Source organism: Panicum hallii, chromosome 9 (assembly GCF_002211085.1).
Source record: "Panicum hallii strain FIL2 chromosome 9, PHallii_v3.1, whole genome shotgun sequence".
Lineage (NCBI taxonomy): Eukaryota > Viridiplantae > Streptophyta > Magnoliopsida > Poales > Poaceae > Panicum > Panicum hallii.
In genome coordinates this window covers 58,156,507-58,172,737 of record NC_038050.1, presented here as the reverse complement: position 1 = coordinate 58,172,737, position 16,231 = coordinate 58,156,507, and the positions used below count along the sequence as shown (strand labels likewise).

Below are 16,231 nucleotides of genomic sequence, written 5' to 3'. Positions count from 1 at the left end.
TGGATGTCAGATTATGATGGCTAAAATTTTAACCACCTTTTCGTTTGATATAAAAATACAAGTAACATAAGATGACACAAACAACCAGAATATGGCAAACTGAATGTTGCCAATTTGAGTCATGCTATTTTTTAAAAAATAAATTAAATGAAATGTCAAATTTATAATCTTGCCCATAAATTGGCTAGGTATATTTTGGCACCCGTATATTACTCCAACGAAATCTTTCGTAACGAAACACGATATGGTTCTACTCCATTTGCTTCTGTTTTTGTGACTGCGATCTCACATCCTGCCGACAGCTGGCCGATTGCAACCGTCCGAAGCTTGGCTTTCAGCATCAGGCCAAAAAAAAAACTACGAGTGTCACGACCTGCCGCGTATTGCTCTCTAGATCGTTCGGACAAAAAGTATCCGTAAAGCTGAAAAACTAGCCCTGGTGGCCTGGTGCCCTCAAAAAAAAAAAAACTAGCCCTTGTGCCCTGCAATAAACGACGGCGTAGGTGCCATATATACCTAACACTTTAAACAGTTTCACAATGATGGACGGGACAAAAAGGTTAAAGGAAATACTTGCAGTGTCTCGCAGTCCTATGAATTTCAGGACTGCAGCATCTCCAACGCTGGGATCAAGCTCAGCCCGCATCTTTACACAAGAACAAGCATCATAGCGAACAAAAGCAAACTTAATGTATCGGTTAGGATCACTTTAAACAGGATTCCAGATATGTATACAAATTTCTTCAACAAAATTTGAGTGTATGCACAAACCACTGCATTACAAGGTGAACTCGTTGGATGGATTCAGCCTGAGAAATACGAAGGGCACACAGCGTTGCAATCCAGCAGTAAATCCACATGCCTACAGCTCCTCGATAAGAACCTTGGATTGCGGCCTGCTCTTTATATCCGCCTTCCGACTCCCAGTGTCCAACTCCTCGAGAGATGCTTTCTGTACTTCGACGATGCGAGCTAAAGGCGGCCAGGCCTCCTCCGGCTGCTCATGGACCCAACAAGTCATGAAGAATAGCTTCCTAGCTGCACCACGAAGCTTCGAAGAGCTCTGCGCGCTCTCCGTCTTGCCCACTTTCTCTACCTTGAGCATGCTCTTACCAGCTTCAATGAGTCGATGGAAGTCACTTAGTGCACAGACAAGCGCATTGTGTCCCAAGGAGAGAATGGAGATGATATCGTCCACGAGCCCAATAGCAAACCTGAAACCGCCTGTGTGCCTGTAAGCAGGTGAGCATGTCTCCTCTATGCAAGCCGTCAGCGCTTCGGGTACTGTCTCAGGCTTAGCGTCCTCCCCCATGACTTTAGACATAGACAGGGCAACAGTGGAAGCACCCAAAGGATCAGAGTGCCAATCACCGTTGTAGAGACGAAGCGTGAAGCAGTAACTGTAAAGAATGTCAACCAAGTGAATGGCAAGCAGAGGCGAAGGCTCCACCCTTGTTAGCTGTTTCAGCGATGGGAGAGGAGATTCTGGCCCTTCTGGGATTTCATTGATGCTAGGCTCTTGGTCAGTCGTTGGATCTGATGTGGCAGTGTCTTCTTCCCTCACTTGTCTGATAAGCTGGCTTCCATCAGGGCTAAGGGATACCAATCTAGCAGACGGCTTTTTCCACCATGGTGTCCATGGTTCAATCATCTTGCTGAGTTCGCCTGAGGCTAGAGCTTGTCGAAATCGTTTGATTTCATCATCAGAGAGGTCTTCAATCTTTACTTCTTCCCCTGTATGATAGAAAGAAAGACAAATATGTGCCCATTAAGAGAACAATAAAAAACTTGACGTGCATATCAATATTTACTGCTTCTAACAAACTTGCAGCCTAAAATGATAGAGGCATAAGTATCACCAAATATGTGGATGGACAAATGAGTAAAATGAACATAACATGGATACTACTATACTGCATTTCTAGAAACGTAAATTATGAAACCAGTGGACAGAAGGAAATATCAGAACAAATAACTGAAGTTACCACCAAACACCATCATTTGAACCTAATTAATTATCAAGGAAAATTCAACAGGTTAATGTTGAATTTGCAACTAAAATTCACATTAAGAATTACAATGACTAAGAACGAGGTAAGATTTTTTAAAGAACACCAACACTTTCATAAATACTAAAGAACCTACTATACTACTAGGAGAACCTACTGTGTTTTCACATTTAGAACAGCACGAAAAGTAAACATAACATACCAGACATGACTTTTTGAATAAGCTCCTCCGATAACATTGACTCTGCAGGATACAAAAGTTTAACATGGCAAAATAAATCTCACTGGTTTAAGATAGCAATATGCACGACCAACAATGTACAAGATGACATATGATCTATCCATAATTAGCAACAGGGAATAAATTCAGAACAGACAAGTCATCATAGCTCAACAACAAGCTATAACCAGGTAAACTGATGTACCAAACCATGATTGCAGCATACTGTGCATGGAGAAATTCTAAGTTTTAGACTTTTAGAATCCTCCTTAGCAGTGATTGTGATAGAAAAGGCTGCAATTATGCGAACCTCTAGTATTTCTATATAAAAGAAGAAGATAGAACAACGGCATAGGCATAGGCACATAGAAAAAGCTGCAATTATGTGAACCTCTAGTATTTTTATACAAAAGAAGATAGAACAACGGCATAGGCACATAACGCACAGAACATACCATCTTCACCATCCGACTCCATCTCTTCTTCCAAGTGGAGCCGCTTGAGGATATCTAGCATCTTTTTCTTTGATTCATCTTCAGGTTGCATCTGCTTAAGCTCATCCATAACATTCTCACGCATGAAGGATTCAGTGCATTGAAGACTATGCCCCTATGACACAAGAATTAAGAAAATTATTTGAAGTGATATCAAGAAAAGAAGGCCCTGCAATGCAAAATTAGCTCCAATCACTGCAAACACCGATATTCCTTCGCATATGTGAGCATAGAAAAGAAGGCCCACAAACTTGACAGCTTCAGTGAACAAAAAATCATGTCTCAGTCTCTTGGTTTTTAATAGCACATTATAACGCAATACAAGCTGTTGCATCAGTTGGAAGCTTGTTTTGTTCATGGATAAACAAATAGTTTCTTTCAAAACCTGATTAGAAATCTCAGGCCTGCAGTACGACCTTTTCCGATGAACTTTTACAGCTTATTGTCACTTAATAAGATGTTAACTAATTCAAAATGTGCTTGCTTATGTCCCAAAATAACCTAACTATTGGATTAAAGGAGAGATGCACTGAAAGTGAACACTGAAATTGGAAATTATGATGAATATACTTCTTTCGACACTTCTGGATTGTTCCTTTAGTCCTTTAATATAGTAAATGCATAATTGTTAAATTCCAGTGCAGCAAAGCTGCGTTTCAGCTTCTAGCCTTCTACCATGATTTTCATTAATCAATGGAATTGGGAAAATGAATTAGTATTAGGTATGCGAAAGCTAACAATTCCCTGCGGTTAGCGTGAAAAATCACAAGTAAATTGTAGTGTATGTTATTGACAATCATCTTCCAGAGTCTATCTTGTCCAGAAGCTTCCAAAATCACTGAGGCAATTCGACAAGCACCTTAAGGGCGTCGGCAGAAGGCAAGCCGGGCATGGAACTAGCAAGAGCGTGAGATCACCGAACGCTATTCTACGAGCCCTTAAGACACGACGACGCCAACAAGATCAGACGGGAACCGAAAAGGAGGCCGCACCTTGTAGCACGGGAGCGAGCAGTACCGAGAGTTGCAGCGGGGGCAGGTGTACTGCGCGAACTGCTTCTGGCACCTGCAAGCGAGCGACACACACAGAAGCACGCGTTAGCACACGCAGGCAGTTGCCACCAGCCGCTAAGGACCCCGACGCTTCGCTGCAGCAGGAAAGGAGGAACCGTATGGGGGGAGGCGAGGCTCACACGCGGCAGATGACCCTGGTCTCGGCGAAGGAGGAGGCGGAGGGCGAGGGCGAGGGCGAGGACACGGCGGCCGCGGGGTCGGAGACCACGACGTCCCTCTCCATCGCCGCGCGCGCGGTGCCTCCGCTCGTGCGCTTCTCACTCGACCTCTCTCGAAGGCGGGCAGGCGGCGTTCGATTTTGGGGCGGTGTTGCTTTGCTTCTCCCCGGCGTGCCACGGGCGGGGAGCTTTCTCGATTGCTCGGCGGCGACGAAGGGAGGACCGTGTGCTGGGCGGGCCTATTTGGATTTTGATTTGAATGCGAATGGGCCCAGTGGGCTACTGTTGTTGTGGACCATGCGAAATAGCTTGGCCCGTCGTCTGACCCGTCGTCGTCGTCACACGCTGCCTCTTGGGCCCCTGGAAAAAAGAAAGAAAAACTCTGCCCGGCCTGCGCCGCCGCGGCGCACCGCTACGACGCGTCAAGGTACGTACGGCCTCGCGCGCGATCGGTGCAGCTCTGCATCTTGCGTCCATCTTGGGAAGTACTCCGTGCTACTGCATCATTGTTCATTAAGAGTTGTTCAGAAACTGCATTGTCCACTGCTCATCCATCAGGTCTGTCCTGCCTTTGCTGTTAGTTGGGAAATTCTCGTCACATATTGACATACTGTTGTGAGTTGGAGATGAACAGTACATTGGGAGGAGTCTTCCGTATGTGGGTCGAACACATCAGGTCCATGTCCTTGCATCTGCTTTTGATCAGGGTTTCAACGAATGTTTTATGTTAGCAGGTTTCTAGTGCTTGAAGCCTGGACCACAAGGATCCCGTAGTCCTGGGCTCCTAGGAAAGTACGTCAGGCACATGACGTTCAGTTCAAGTTTACTGAGTTATGGTTCCTTGCACGAGAGGCGAAATACCGAAGTAGTTTGCGGTCATTTGGGTGGGGATTAGTTCATGTGCCGCTATGAAGACAAGTCATGTTCTTGCCATAACCAGGAGATGCAATGCTAGAACTGGTTTTGGATTGCTTGAACACCAGGGTTTGGTTGCTGGCTTCAGTGATCTTTCTATCTGGATAGCTGATACTGCATTAATTGCCTTATTATGGTCAGGTGGTTCTGTATATACTGATGACTCGGGGTATCCTTGAGCAAAGAGCATGTTTGGACACTCTTTTAGCACTGCTGGTGGATTGTTTCCGAAATCAGATGGTAAGATCTGCCTCTGGAACGTCGAAAACCCTTCTTATCTTCTTTCTTCAATCTTCTTACGAAAGAAAAACTTCTTTCAGCAGCTTGCTTGCTGAACATTTCTGTCTGTATCACGCCTTTGATCTCTTACTGGTCTCTTGGTAGGATTTTAAGGAACAAGATGGGCTAAATAAAATTGCGGATGTCGTTAAAGATTCAGACAGGGATGACCATGTAAGGTCTGTCCATACTCCATAGCCCAGACACATTCCATTGAGATTAACATCTTTATCACCAATAACATGTTTGCCACTTTGCCTCTTTTTCCTTTTTCAGGTGAAAATGTTCAGAGTTTCTGCTTCTTTACTCTGGAAATGCGAAAGAAAATTGTGATGTGGCTTTCAAGTCTAATATACAAGAAGATCTGAAAAAACTCTTTGGAGAAAAATGTGCATCATTTATCTGTTCAATGAACCTTTTCAGCTCAACTCTAGAGTCACAAGTGAGGCAATCTGAGCTGAGCTTTCTTGCAGAGCTGGTATTGGATTACATGTAGCCATACTGAAGAGGATTATCAGAATGCTATTGCCTCCACATAAATGCAGTACAGCCATACTAAAGAGGACCATCAGTATGCTATTGCCTTCATATATACGCAGTAATTCAGTAGTCGAAAATGGAGTTCCAGTACTCGAAAATCTATATTTCCAAGCATTAATTTAGTTAGTTATTAGTGGTGTTACTATATCACCTAAATTCTGAGGTTTCATCTTGGTTTAAAACCATTGTACCGTGGAAAAGGGAAAATGCATCAAGTTAACAAGTTTGTACTGTTCATGCGCGCGATGCACATATCAGTTTATTTCTATTCTTCCAAGTCCCATACCAAAAAGTCTTTATAGTTGACAGTCGATATCCACCTCAAATTCTCAGTATTTCGTGATCAATGCATGATCCTGTAATCAACTTGCTATTACATTGAAAGGAGAGTGTGCCAATCAGTTTCAAATAGTAAATGTATTTTTAGAAACAAAAATATATGATTATTCAACTTGTATTCATCAAAAAAATGAAATGTCTCTCTTTCCTCAATTTCTCACGTGTATTTTCATTTGATACCAAGCTCCGTTATTTGAACCGGAAAAGGATCAACGTTTGGTCTCTTCAACTTGGAATGTGGTATCTGGTATCAAGGATTACTTCAATGTTAGGTGTATGAGTGAAGGGGATGAATGACCAGAGTGTTTAATTTGTTCCTTATTCAGTTGGATTTTACTGAACAGATCTAGTGGAGCCACAAATATGAGGCGAACAATATACGAGTACCGAAAAATGGTTTTCCTTCCTAAACAACTCAAAAAATAAAGACTACATGTAGGAGTTTACTCTGGAACCTATGCAGTTCGGAACCCTGGCTAGACTTTGATGAGTAAGTCTGCAGAACTACGTAGATCAAATAGGATGCAAGAGTGCCTTACAGAATGCATGCTACAAGTTCTGTTGTGTAGCAAGCTACAGATTCTGAGACTGGATTAATATTAATTAAATTAAAAAAGTTTGTACAGACATTTTTTATGGTACATTTTACTTTCCCATATCCCATACACACAGAGGTACAACCTCCGGTATAATCCAACTTCTCTTTGTAGTCGAAGGCTCACGATTCCTTGAAATTGAATTATTACCGGTACGTTCATGACAAGGTTTGGTTGCTAGCCAAACTTTGCTACAAGTGTGAAAACAAAGCAAGAAAATGGTTCAGCTTATGATTAGTGACAAACAGTAGCATTTAAGGCATAAAAGCACTTACTGGAAACAACAATCAAAAGCTGGGGTTTGCAGGCACAAGAGCAGTAAACCTCTGCATCATCAGCAATATGTTTGGACATTCATTACTGCTTTAACATAAAAGATTTATGGAGAACAGCATCAAGGAAGCAACAATTACAAGCTGAGGTTTGCAAGCATGGTTTAACATAAACTAGAAGGACAATAACATGACGATTTCCATCTAATACAAAGATAAGAGAAAATCACAAGCTGAAGTATGCAGGTATAAGAGGGCAATAAAGCTCATCATTGTCAGCCATATCTTTTGACATTACTGGATTAACGTAAAAGATCATTGATGAGCAACAGCAAGTAAGCAACAATCATGCTTTTATTCAGCTCCAATGCCTCAGGGAGCAACCATAGCACCTGGAAAGAATCCCCACCAGGTTGCGTTTGTGTCGGTTTCATTACAATTTATTTCAATAGCGGTATAAGTAAAGCTACAGGAGTACACAGGAAAGAAACAAAGCAAGGCAGATGTCATCGGCATCCACAAAAATATCATCAAGGAGAGCCGAAGCCGCCACCGCCAGGTGTGAAAATCTGAAGAATGTCGCCAGCACTAACCGTTACAGTGTTCTTTCCTCCAAGGTAAATCTTTCTGCCATCTTTCCTGACTAGATAGTTTGCACCACGAGCTCCGTTTGCACCTCCTTTAAGTCCCCTGGGAGCATGCACCCGCCTCTCGGAAAGAATGCTCACAACAATAGGCCGCCGGAATTCAATCTCCCTTACAAGGCCATCACCACCTCTGTGGAAACCAGAACCACCACTGTTCTCCCTGATGCTGAATCTGTGCAAGAGAACAGGGTATCGCTGCTCAAAGATCTCAGGGTCAGTCATCCTTGTGTTTGTCATGTGACATTGAACACCACCTGTGCCGTCCCAGGTTGGCCCAGCTCCGCTGCCACCTCCAATGGTCTCATAGTAACCAAAGGTGTCATCTCCAAAGGTCAAATTGTTCATGCAGCCCTGAGAACAGGCACAGGCTTGGAATGCCATTAGGACAACATCTGTCACTCTCTGAGAGGTTAGCACGTTGCCACCAACCACAGCAGCCTTGTCGCTTGGCGAAAGGAAAGAGCCTTTAGGAATGAGGATCTTCACAGGAGCAAGGCAACCTTGATTTAGCGGTATATCCACATCCACCAAGCACCGTAGACAGTATATGACAGCAGCTGTTGTAACTGCTTCAGGAGCATTCCAGTTGCCATAGACCTCAGGACTGGTACCCTCAAAGTCAATTGTAGCTTCACCTTTACTAGCATCAAGGGTGAGCTTCAAGTGGAGCACTGAGCCATCATCCATGTAATCTTCATCCTCAATTACACAAGACCCATTCTCCTTTTGAACTCTAGATGCAACTGCCTTGAGCATCTCCCTGACGGCAACCTCAGCATTCTTTTGGACATGGCTCATATAAGATTGCACGGTAACCAAACCATACTGATTTATTAGTTCTTTGATAAGTGCTATTCCTCGCTGGTTTGCTGCGACCTGAGCATGGAGGTCGGAAAGATTATCTTGGATCCGACGTGTTCCTGGGATCTTGTAGCCAGAAAGTTCTTCTGAGCAAGGTGACTGCAGCAGCTGGACTATTCCTTCCTCTTGGAAAATACCCCTTTCAACAAGTTTAAATGCTTTGATGGCAGCGCCTTCCTCCCAAATACACTTTGAGAAAGGAGGCATACTTCCTGGGGTGATACCACCAATCTCCGCATGGTGACCTCTACTAGCAACAAAAAAGACAAGCTTACCATTATCAAAAACTGGCGTGACAACTGTTATATCTGGCAGATGACTCCCTCCTGAACATGGATGATTTGTCACGAGAACATCGCCCTCATGCAGGTTATCACCCCAGTAATTAAGCTGCCAGCGTACTGTACTAGACATGGCTCCTAGATGCACAGGAACATGAGGTGCATTTGCAACAAGGCCACCATCTGGACCAAAGAGAGCACAAGAAAAGTCCAGCCTTTCCTTTATGTTAGTGGAAATTGAAGTTCTCTGAAGTGTCCGACCCATCTGTTCTGCAATACCCATGAATCGGTGATTGAAAATAGAAAGTTGCACCACGTCTGCAACTTTTTCTGATATTTCTACAGTGCTTGGTGCTGCACTGATCTCAATTTTTATGTTACCATACTTGGTGATTATGGCTTTACAGTCCTTTTCTATTATCACTGTACTATTTCCATTCATAATAACTGCAGGGCCCTCCAAGACATGGCCATAACCTAGATTCTCAAGTTTGTACAATGGAGTTTCTTGCCACCCATATGAAAAATAAATCTGGCACGAACTTTCTTGAACAGGTTTCGTTGAAATTGGTGTCAATTCACGAGGCTTTAGGATATTTGTACAGCCAACACCCTGAACTCTCACATCACATATGAGTATCTTCCTGTTTAGCAATTTGAAGCCATACTCTTGCTGAAACAGTTTTTCAAACTCAGCAGCATAGTCGTTTCCAGATCCTTTCTCTGGCTGTTTTACCATGATGGCAGTATCAGTTCCCTCATACCTCAAGTTCAAGTATGAATCAGTCTTGATGCTTTCGTCTCCAAAACCCTGTTCTTTTAACTTTTCTTTCACCTGTTTTACTAAAAGGAATTCTCTTCTAGATGCCTCTGCAGCAGAATCGGCATTATAAACAGCAGAGTAAGGCTCTTGCAAGTCTTCAATGACATCAGCAAGGCCCATTCCATACGCACTCAATATTCCACAATATCGGTGAACAAGCACCTCAGACATACCCAAGGACCTTGCCATAGCACATGCATGTTGAGGACCGGCACCACCAAAGCAAGCAAGGGCATGGTTCTTAGTATCATGCCCCTTCATTTCGGTCAGCTGGCGTATAGGCCTGCACATTGTCTCATTTGCAACATTTACAAACCCAAGTGCAATCTCTTCAACTGTCATGTCCTTCACTGATGGGTCCTGACTCTTTCGGTGAGAGTTGATCTCATCAGCAAGATTCTCAAATGCTCTTCTTGTAGCCTCATAATCAAGGGGCATATCTTCATTTGGACCAAATATTGATGGGAAGTACTTGGGAATAACAGTTCCTAGGATCAAATTAGCATCGGTAATCGCCAGGTCACCACCTTTCCTGTAACATACTGGACCAGGGTGTGCTCCAACAGATTCTGGTCCAACCTTGAAAGCACCAAACTGAAACTTAAGCTTTGATCCACCACCAGCAGCCACTGTGTTTATGTCAAGCTGGGGAGCTTGAATTATTGCCCCAGCAATCTGGGTCTCCAGAACTTGTTCATAGCTTCCATCATAGCGGCTCACGTCCGTGGATGTACCTCCCATGTCAAACCCAATCAGCGGCTTCGTTGTCTCAAGTTCAAACAAGGTCTGTGAGTAGCCAACCACACCACCTGCAGGACCTGACAATACTGCTTTATGCCCAGAGAATCTCCTCTCAGGTGCAAGTCCTCCATCTGATTGCATAAATAGCACATTCACTTGTTCAGAACCCCCTTCAAATCTCGACATGAATCCTGATAAGTATTCCTTGATGACTGGTGTGAGATATGCATCCACACTCGCCGTCAAGCCCCGAGGCACCGCTCGGACCATCGGTGTCAGCGACGAAGACAAGGACACATGCTTGAATCCCATCTGCAGAGCTAACTTCTCAACCACGAGCTCATGGTGAGGATAAGTATATGAATGCATCAGCACCACTGCCAAGCATCTAATCCCCTTATCAAGCAAACCTTTAAACAAGGGCTTCAATGCTTCCACATCGACAGGCTTCGCCACCCTGACCAATTCCCCAGAGATCCCCTCAACAGATGACCCATCCCCCTCACCATCCTGAATGAGCTCAACTCGTTCATCAACCTCAATCACCTCCTCATACAGATTCGACGGCTTCGACACCTTGAGGTCGAATATGTTTGGCCGGGCCTGGTTACCAATCTGAAGCAAATCCCTAAACCCCCTCGTGACACAAAGGGCAATCCTTTCGCCCTTCCTCTCCAGAAGTGCATTAGTGGCGACAGTGGTGCCCATCCTGATCCACTCAATCTTGCCAGTGGGGATCTTGGACGACCGGGGGATCCTCTCCCCGGAGAACTCCTCCAGGATCCTCCTGATCCCTTCAATGGGCGCATCGTCGTAGTTGGACGGGTCGACGGAGAGAAGCTTCATGACATAGCCCTCTGATCTCCCGGGTACCTCGGCGTAGATGTCAGTGAACGTGCCGCCCCTGTCAATGCAGAACCTGAACTTCTCCACCGCGTCGCTGCCCATTGTCCGCCTCCCCCCGGGGTCAACGGGCGACGAATTGGCGGAACTGGAGTGCTCTGGAAACACCACAACAACAAGGTTGATACTCGGTAGTTTGGTACAGCTGAGAACTGAGATTAATCTAGAAGCGAGTTCTAGCCATGGTCCTGAGCTATACTGTTAATCCCTTTAATCTAATCTAGCACAAAGAACGAGATGATCTGGTGAAGAATTAGAATGTCTATGCAACACAAACTAATCGATCGAAGCGCAGAGCAGAGAGCAGGTAATCCGTGCCCAGAGCAGATGGTGGCACGGATGGGTCTCTACCAGGGAACGAGTGAGATGGAGGAGAAGGAGAACAACTTGCCTCCGTGGAAGAGGGGCAGCAGCTGGGGAGGAGGGCGCCGGAGAAGACTCTGACAAACAGGAGAGGTGGCCTCGTCTCGCCGTACACCCACCGGTGTTGCTGGCCGCAATGGACTTGGCGGCGTGGGGAAAGAACCACACGAGGAGGAGAACGTGAGTTTGGATTGTGCTGGATGGTGGGCCCATGTCCGCTTAAGCCGCTAGCCGCTAGACACCAGATAGCGGGTCTCCTCCGTTCTCCCAAATCATCTGCACTCCTCGCTGAGACCAAAGAAAAGAACTGCATTCCTTTCACCTCCAGAATTATTTGATGGCCTGCAAATCCTGAACCACCCAGGCACCCACCGATCCTCCTGGGCAAAGCCAGGCTCGGGGTCCAACCTGCTTTTCGCTCGGCCAACACGATTCGTGGGGGGTACAGAGGCGGGGCGATCCTACATATTCCTATCAGATGAGCTTTGTTTGGGTAGGAGCACTTGTGCTGGGGCCGAGACGAGCAAAGCCTCCACGAGTAGCTAATCAAGTAATTAACACAGTAAGCATCTTTGTAAGCCTCCACGAGAGCGCGCCATGATGCCACCCTGACAAAGTACAGTGATACCATAGTTTGGAAAAAGATTTTTCCGACGATGTTTATCTGTTACAGTTACGGAGCACATAGCGAGATTAGTTCTGGCACAACAGTAACTAAAATCGCGTCAAGGTCTTCGCCTGGTGAATCCAATGCTGAACGGTTTCAGAGCAATACTGCTTTAACCAAGCTTGACGATTCTACTACTTAAAATGGCCAGAGGTCGCCCCAAAGTGACCGGCGGGCCTGAAAATGCAAGGTAGGATTCTTGCTCTTGGTGACGACTACACGCTCAAACGCGCCTTCGGATGCGTCCCGTTTGGTGGCACGACATACATCCATCTGCACTTGCTTCCCTCTTCTAATGGGGCTGTATATAATCCGGCCCCAACCTCCTCCAAGGTCAGCACGAATCGTTTGTTCCTCCTCCTCCTCCTCCGCTTCTTCACTGTCATGGAACAAACTTAATTCGTGTTCATCTGAAGCATATGGTACCAGACTGTCCCCTCCATCGTTAGGGACCTCTTCATCTTGCTCACTTGGAAATTGATCGTCTAATAAAAATCACAAGCAGCAAACATGAATTTCAGGAACCAGATATACAAAAAAGACAGGAGGAATAATCATAAATAGATATTACCATAATCAATGATAAGATCTTCTGGTTTTCTCTTAGCATGGCGTTCTTTAAGCGTCTCAAATTTCATGCCATCAAGTGGCCAAGCTTCCCTGGCACAGAGAAGACGAATTCTTACTTAAAGATAAACATATGCATGCACGATCATGCGGTAACTTAAATAAGATGCACTACTGAAAATGAATGTGCAGAACAAGACGTAAAACGAAAAATCTGAACTTAAAAGGTCACAAGCTCTTACTCTGGCCGTTTGCCCCTTCTTAAAGCAACATAGCAAAATTTTTCGTCCTCAAAACCTCGTAAAGGCACACCTTTTGACCTCTGCAGAAAATACAAAAAAAAGGAGATAAGAAAACAATAGTCATTTTAGTAGGTAAAAGTACTTTTGCAAGCCTACACTAAATTTAGAAAAAGGTGCTTCAGTGCTGCACCTGAAAGTGTAAAGCTCACACGTCACTACACACTCTGGGTCCAGCATCAGACACTACCACAACTCTAGAGATACTGCTCAAATCTGAGCAATTTTTTATGGACAATAAAGCATATGTATGAGCATCCATCTTATACAAAAAGCAAGCATAGAACAGCAGCATAGCATCTTCTGTATGTGGTGCATGGACTGCAAACTCCTTTTAGTGACTCGGATGTAAGAAATATAAAATTGTTCTCATACAACACATAGAAAAGTATGAGAACAAAACCTTGTAGGCACGTTGAGATGAAGTCCTCTCTAATCTTTGGACAAAGTGGCAGTACTTATCTGAATTCTCCAATGGACATCGACCGTCATGGGGGCACTGATATGGAGATTGGAATTAGTATTATTGGAGAAATAAATAAAATGAGCGTATCCGGTTCCAACTTACAGGGGCAACCACAAAAGACCCATTTTTCAATGAGGCTTCTTGAGCAACGATGCTCTTCATGTTACTTGGAGGACGGCTTAAGGACTTCTCAATCTTGCGACACTTCTGGAAAACACAAAGCTTGTGTAAATTAAATGCTACATAACAAGGGAATATGTGAAAGATTCGTATAGAAAAATTCAGTCAGTGAAGCATACTCTCTTTTCCATCCAAAGGATATAAGAGCGCATTTGACTTATAATCTTTGCTCCTTGAGGTGTTCCAGGCTCCAACAAAACCTAAGGCATGCATTATTTTCTTCAGATACAAGAGTAACTCAAAGTTATTGCCCTAGCACGCAAATACAGTGAGAGACAAGGACACTGGGAAGGGGTGGGGTGGGGGTTTGATTGTACCAAAACATCACTTGTCAGGTCCCAAAGCTGGCGCACTATTGTTATTCGGTCGCTCAAAGAAGGAATTTCCCCAAGTGCATAAGACTACAGGTTGAAGGAAGACAGTATTCAATAAAGGTTCAGAGTTCAGACATTAGGATCTCCAATGAAAAACGAATTGAATAAAAATGACCAGTTATCTGAAGTAGTTCCAGAAAAGTATATTTCTCACTTGACCATTATCATGATTCATGAAATGCTACAGGAGCAAAGCAATAAACATAAATTACCGATATGACAAGATCGTGCCCTCGCTCATGTTTTTCTATGTTGCGGTTCAACTCTTGGATGCTATCATAGCTGTGGATGAGTGGCAACCCCTTCAAATCTACAAACATTTGCCACATAGAGAGTATAATTAACATTCCAGAATTGAAAAATGAAAATAGAAAAGTTTGACATTTGAAGTGTCACCGTGGTCTCATAAGACAATATCACTAGTGCAGTTATCAGATAAAAACACAAGGCTCAGGTTTACATTGCTGAGTTCAGATTAATTTATGTAACACGGTCAGTGGCCCCATTATAATTTTGTGTTTCAAGATTTTGCATTTAAACCTAACATTGCTACAAACTTGCAAGTTGCAACACATAATACTACTTTGAACCACCTGAAAACCAGCCAATGAATTGCACAATCAAATATGAATCACAAGGTAAGCAACAGCAAGAGCGAAGCTTACTGTCAAGTAGACTCTGCCCTGCTCTCTGCATTTCCTTTGAAGGCTCGACCAGGTTAACCTGCTCTATTGATTTTGGCCACACTGCCCTCAACGCCCTGCGTTCAAATAACATATTAAGCTTGCATAAACAGGTACTCATACTAACCGATGTAAATCATGACATGCTTACCAAAGCGCTGAGCTTGGCCCGGCACCAAAATCCAACACCTTGGCAGGTGCAAACTCTGGCAACCTCCGTCGAACCTGCAAAGTACACAAATCAGTCCATGGATGTGCTCCATCAAATAAAATCAGCTCACTGAGTAACGAACAATATCGAGTTCTCGTAGTTCTCTGACCTCGCGGAGCACACGGTGGCATGCAGCATAGATGGCAGGCATCCGTGACGCAACGTAGGCAACCGTCTCGTCCTCGCGGTACTGCAGGCCGATATCGCCGTACGTGGACCGCACCTTCCAGCGCGCCGCCCGCTGCTCGGCACCTGAGGGCGCGTTGGGGTCGTCGAGGAGCGCGCCGCGGGTGGCGGCCGCGGCAAGCTCGGCGCCGGTGCCCTTGGCGCGGTCGAAGGAGGTCGAGAGAAGCAGCACCTTGCGGTTCATGTGCGCCTTGTCTTGGTCTGCAAGAGCACGCGCAAGTGTTAGCGGGGGGAACAGGCAATCCGTCGAGCAGGTGGTGGGCGAGGAGGGAGGGCGGGGCACGTTTGATCTGTTACCTCGGAGGTAGCGCTTGATGGCGCGGCGGAGTGAGAGGGGGACAAGGTGGATCCCCTGGGACTGCTTGGCCGCCGAGCGGAGGGTCTCCGGCGTCAGCAGCCGCGGCACCGCCTCCGGCAGTAGCGCGGCCGCCATGTCTCGTCTCGCGGCGGCGCGCGCAAGAGGACCGCGAGTGACATATACAGGGGTGAGGCCTTCAGGGAAGTGTCCCAGGCAACTGCGAAGGCGGTTTAGCGGTAGACGGTTCGGGTCGAGAAGGAGACCGTCCGATCGGATACGGGCGGCTATGATCAAGGTGAGCGCATTCTTATAGAGAGACCCTTTTCGATGCCTGTTTTACTTTTACATGACAGCTGGACTGATTTGTGCATGCATATGTTTACAAGGAGATCCTTCAATTTGCACATAAGTTTACTCACGGGTTTCATTGTAGCTTGGAGAGTGATTTATTTATATGTTATGTATAAATACAAATGCTCTTGAGAAGTCTGTTGCAACCTATGGTCACCCGGCCAGTTTGCATCAAATTGGCCAACTGGGAGATTTTGTGCATCGCAAAATGACACGGCCAAATAACCACAGGTAAATTATAAATAGGAACATACAAAAAGAATATCGCATGCTGTTTTTTCTAGTTGTGAAAAATTTGGAAAGTTGTCTTGAACTCAATTAGATTTCATTTGGATACTACATAATCCCCTCTAATCCATGCATATTAGAAGAGATTGAAATGAAAATTAGTTCATTTTTCACTTCAATCCTTACGACTATACATGCTGAGGAATG

General features: G+C 44.9%; 3 protein-coding genes and 1 pseudogene across 3 annotated transcripts; 1 reads left to right on the top strand and 3 right to left on the bottom strand.

Moving 5' to 3' along the window:
• Positions 1–668: 668 nt before the first annotated feature.
• LOC112873775 (zinc finger HIT domain-containing protein 2) lies at positions 669–4,161 on the bottom strand. The gene is made up of 5 exons (XM_025936824.1): positions 3,916–4,161; positions 3,716–3,788; positions 2,685–2,838; positions 2,212–2,253; positions 669–1,734 (listed from the first exon to the last, which is right to left on the bottom strand). The coding sequence occupies exons 1-5, from the start codon at positions 4,017–4,019 to the stop codon at positions 863–865; spliced, it is 1,245 nt and encodes a 414-aa protein (XP_025792609.1). The 5' UTR covers positions 4,020–4,161; the 3' UTR covers positions 669–862.
• Positions 4,162–4,219: 58 nt separating this feature from the next.
• LOC112873222 lies at positions 4,220–5,644 on the top strand (annotated as a pseudogene).
• A 1,575-nt stretch (positions 5,645–7,219) lies between these two features.
• LOC112873629 (5-oxoprolinase) lies at positions 7,220–11,740 on the bottom strand. Its single transcript, XM_025936639.1, has 2 exons — positions 11,543–11,740; positions 7,220–11,249 (listed from the first exon to the last, which is right to left on the bottom strand). Exon 2 carries the CDS (start codon positions 11,194–11,196, stop codon positions 7,426–7,428), a length of 3,771 nt encoding a protein of 1,256 aa, XP_025792424.1. The 5' UTR covers positions 11,197–11,249; positions 11,543–11,740; the 3' UTR covers positions 7,220–7,425.
• Positions 11,741–12,123: 383 nt separating this feature from the next.
• LOC112873630 (probable S-adenosyl-L-methionine-dependent RNA methyltransferase RSM22, mitochondrial) lies at positions 12,124–15,657 on the bottom strand. Its single transcript, XM_025936640.1, has 12 exons — positions 15,445–15,657; positions 15,071–15,348; positions 14,902–14,975; positions 14,733–14,827; positions 14,280–14,377; positions 14,011–14,094; positions 13,813–13,893; positions 13,616–13,720; positions 13,451–13,546; positions 12,991–13,070; positions 12,753–12,841; positions 12,124–12,666 (listed from the first exon to the last, which is right to left on the bottom strand). The coding sequence occupies exons 1-12, from the start codon at positions 15,578–15,580 to the stop codon at positions 12,320–12,322; spliced, it is 1,563 nt and encodes a 520-aa protein (XP_025792425.1). The 5' UTR covers positions 15,581–15,657; the 3' UTR covers positions 12,124–12,319.
• Positions 15,658–16,231: the final 574 nt, after the last annotated feature.

Excerpts from the sequence above, each read along its gene's own strand:
- LOC112873775 (XM_025936824.1), bottom strand. The coding sequence starts at position 4,019 with ATGGAGAGGGACGTCGTGGTCTCCGACCCCGCGGCCGCCGTGTCCTCG. Across the intron at positions 2,839-3,715 it reads GCTCGCTCCCGTGCTACAAG|GGGCATAGTCTTCAATGCAC; the intron begins GTGCGGCCTCCT and ends CTTGTGTCATAG. Across the intron at positions 2,254-2,684 it reads GGAGTCGGATGGTGAAGATG|AGTCAATGTTATCGGAGGAG; the intron begins GTATGTTCTGTG and ends TGTATCCTGCAG.
- LOC112873629 (XM_025936639.1), bottom strand. The coding sequence starts at position 11,196 with ATGGGCAGCGACGCGGTGGAGAAGTTCAGGTTCTGCATTGACAGGGGC.
- LOC112873630 (XM_025936640.1), bottom strand. The coding sequence starts at position 15,580 with ATGGCGGCCGCGCTACTGCCGGAGGCGGTGCCGCGGCTGCTGACGCCG. Across the intron at positions 14,976-15,070 it reads GCCACCGTGTGCTCCGCGAG|GTTCGACGGAGGTTGCCAGA; the intron begins GTCAGAGAACTA and ends TGTACTTTGCAG. Across the intron at positions 12,667-12,752 it reads AGATCTTATCATTGATTATG|ACGATCAATTTCCAAGTGAG; the intron begins GTAATATCTATT and ends GATTTTTATTAG.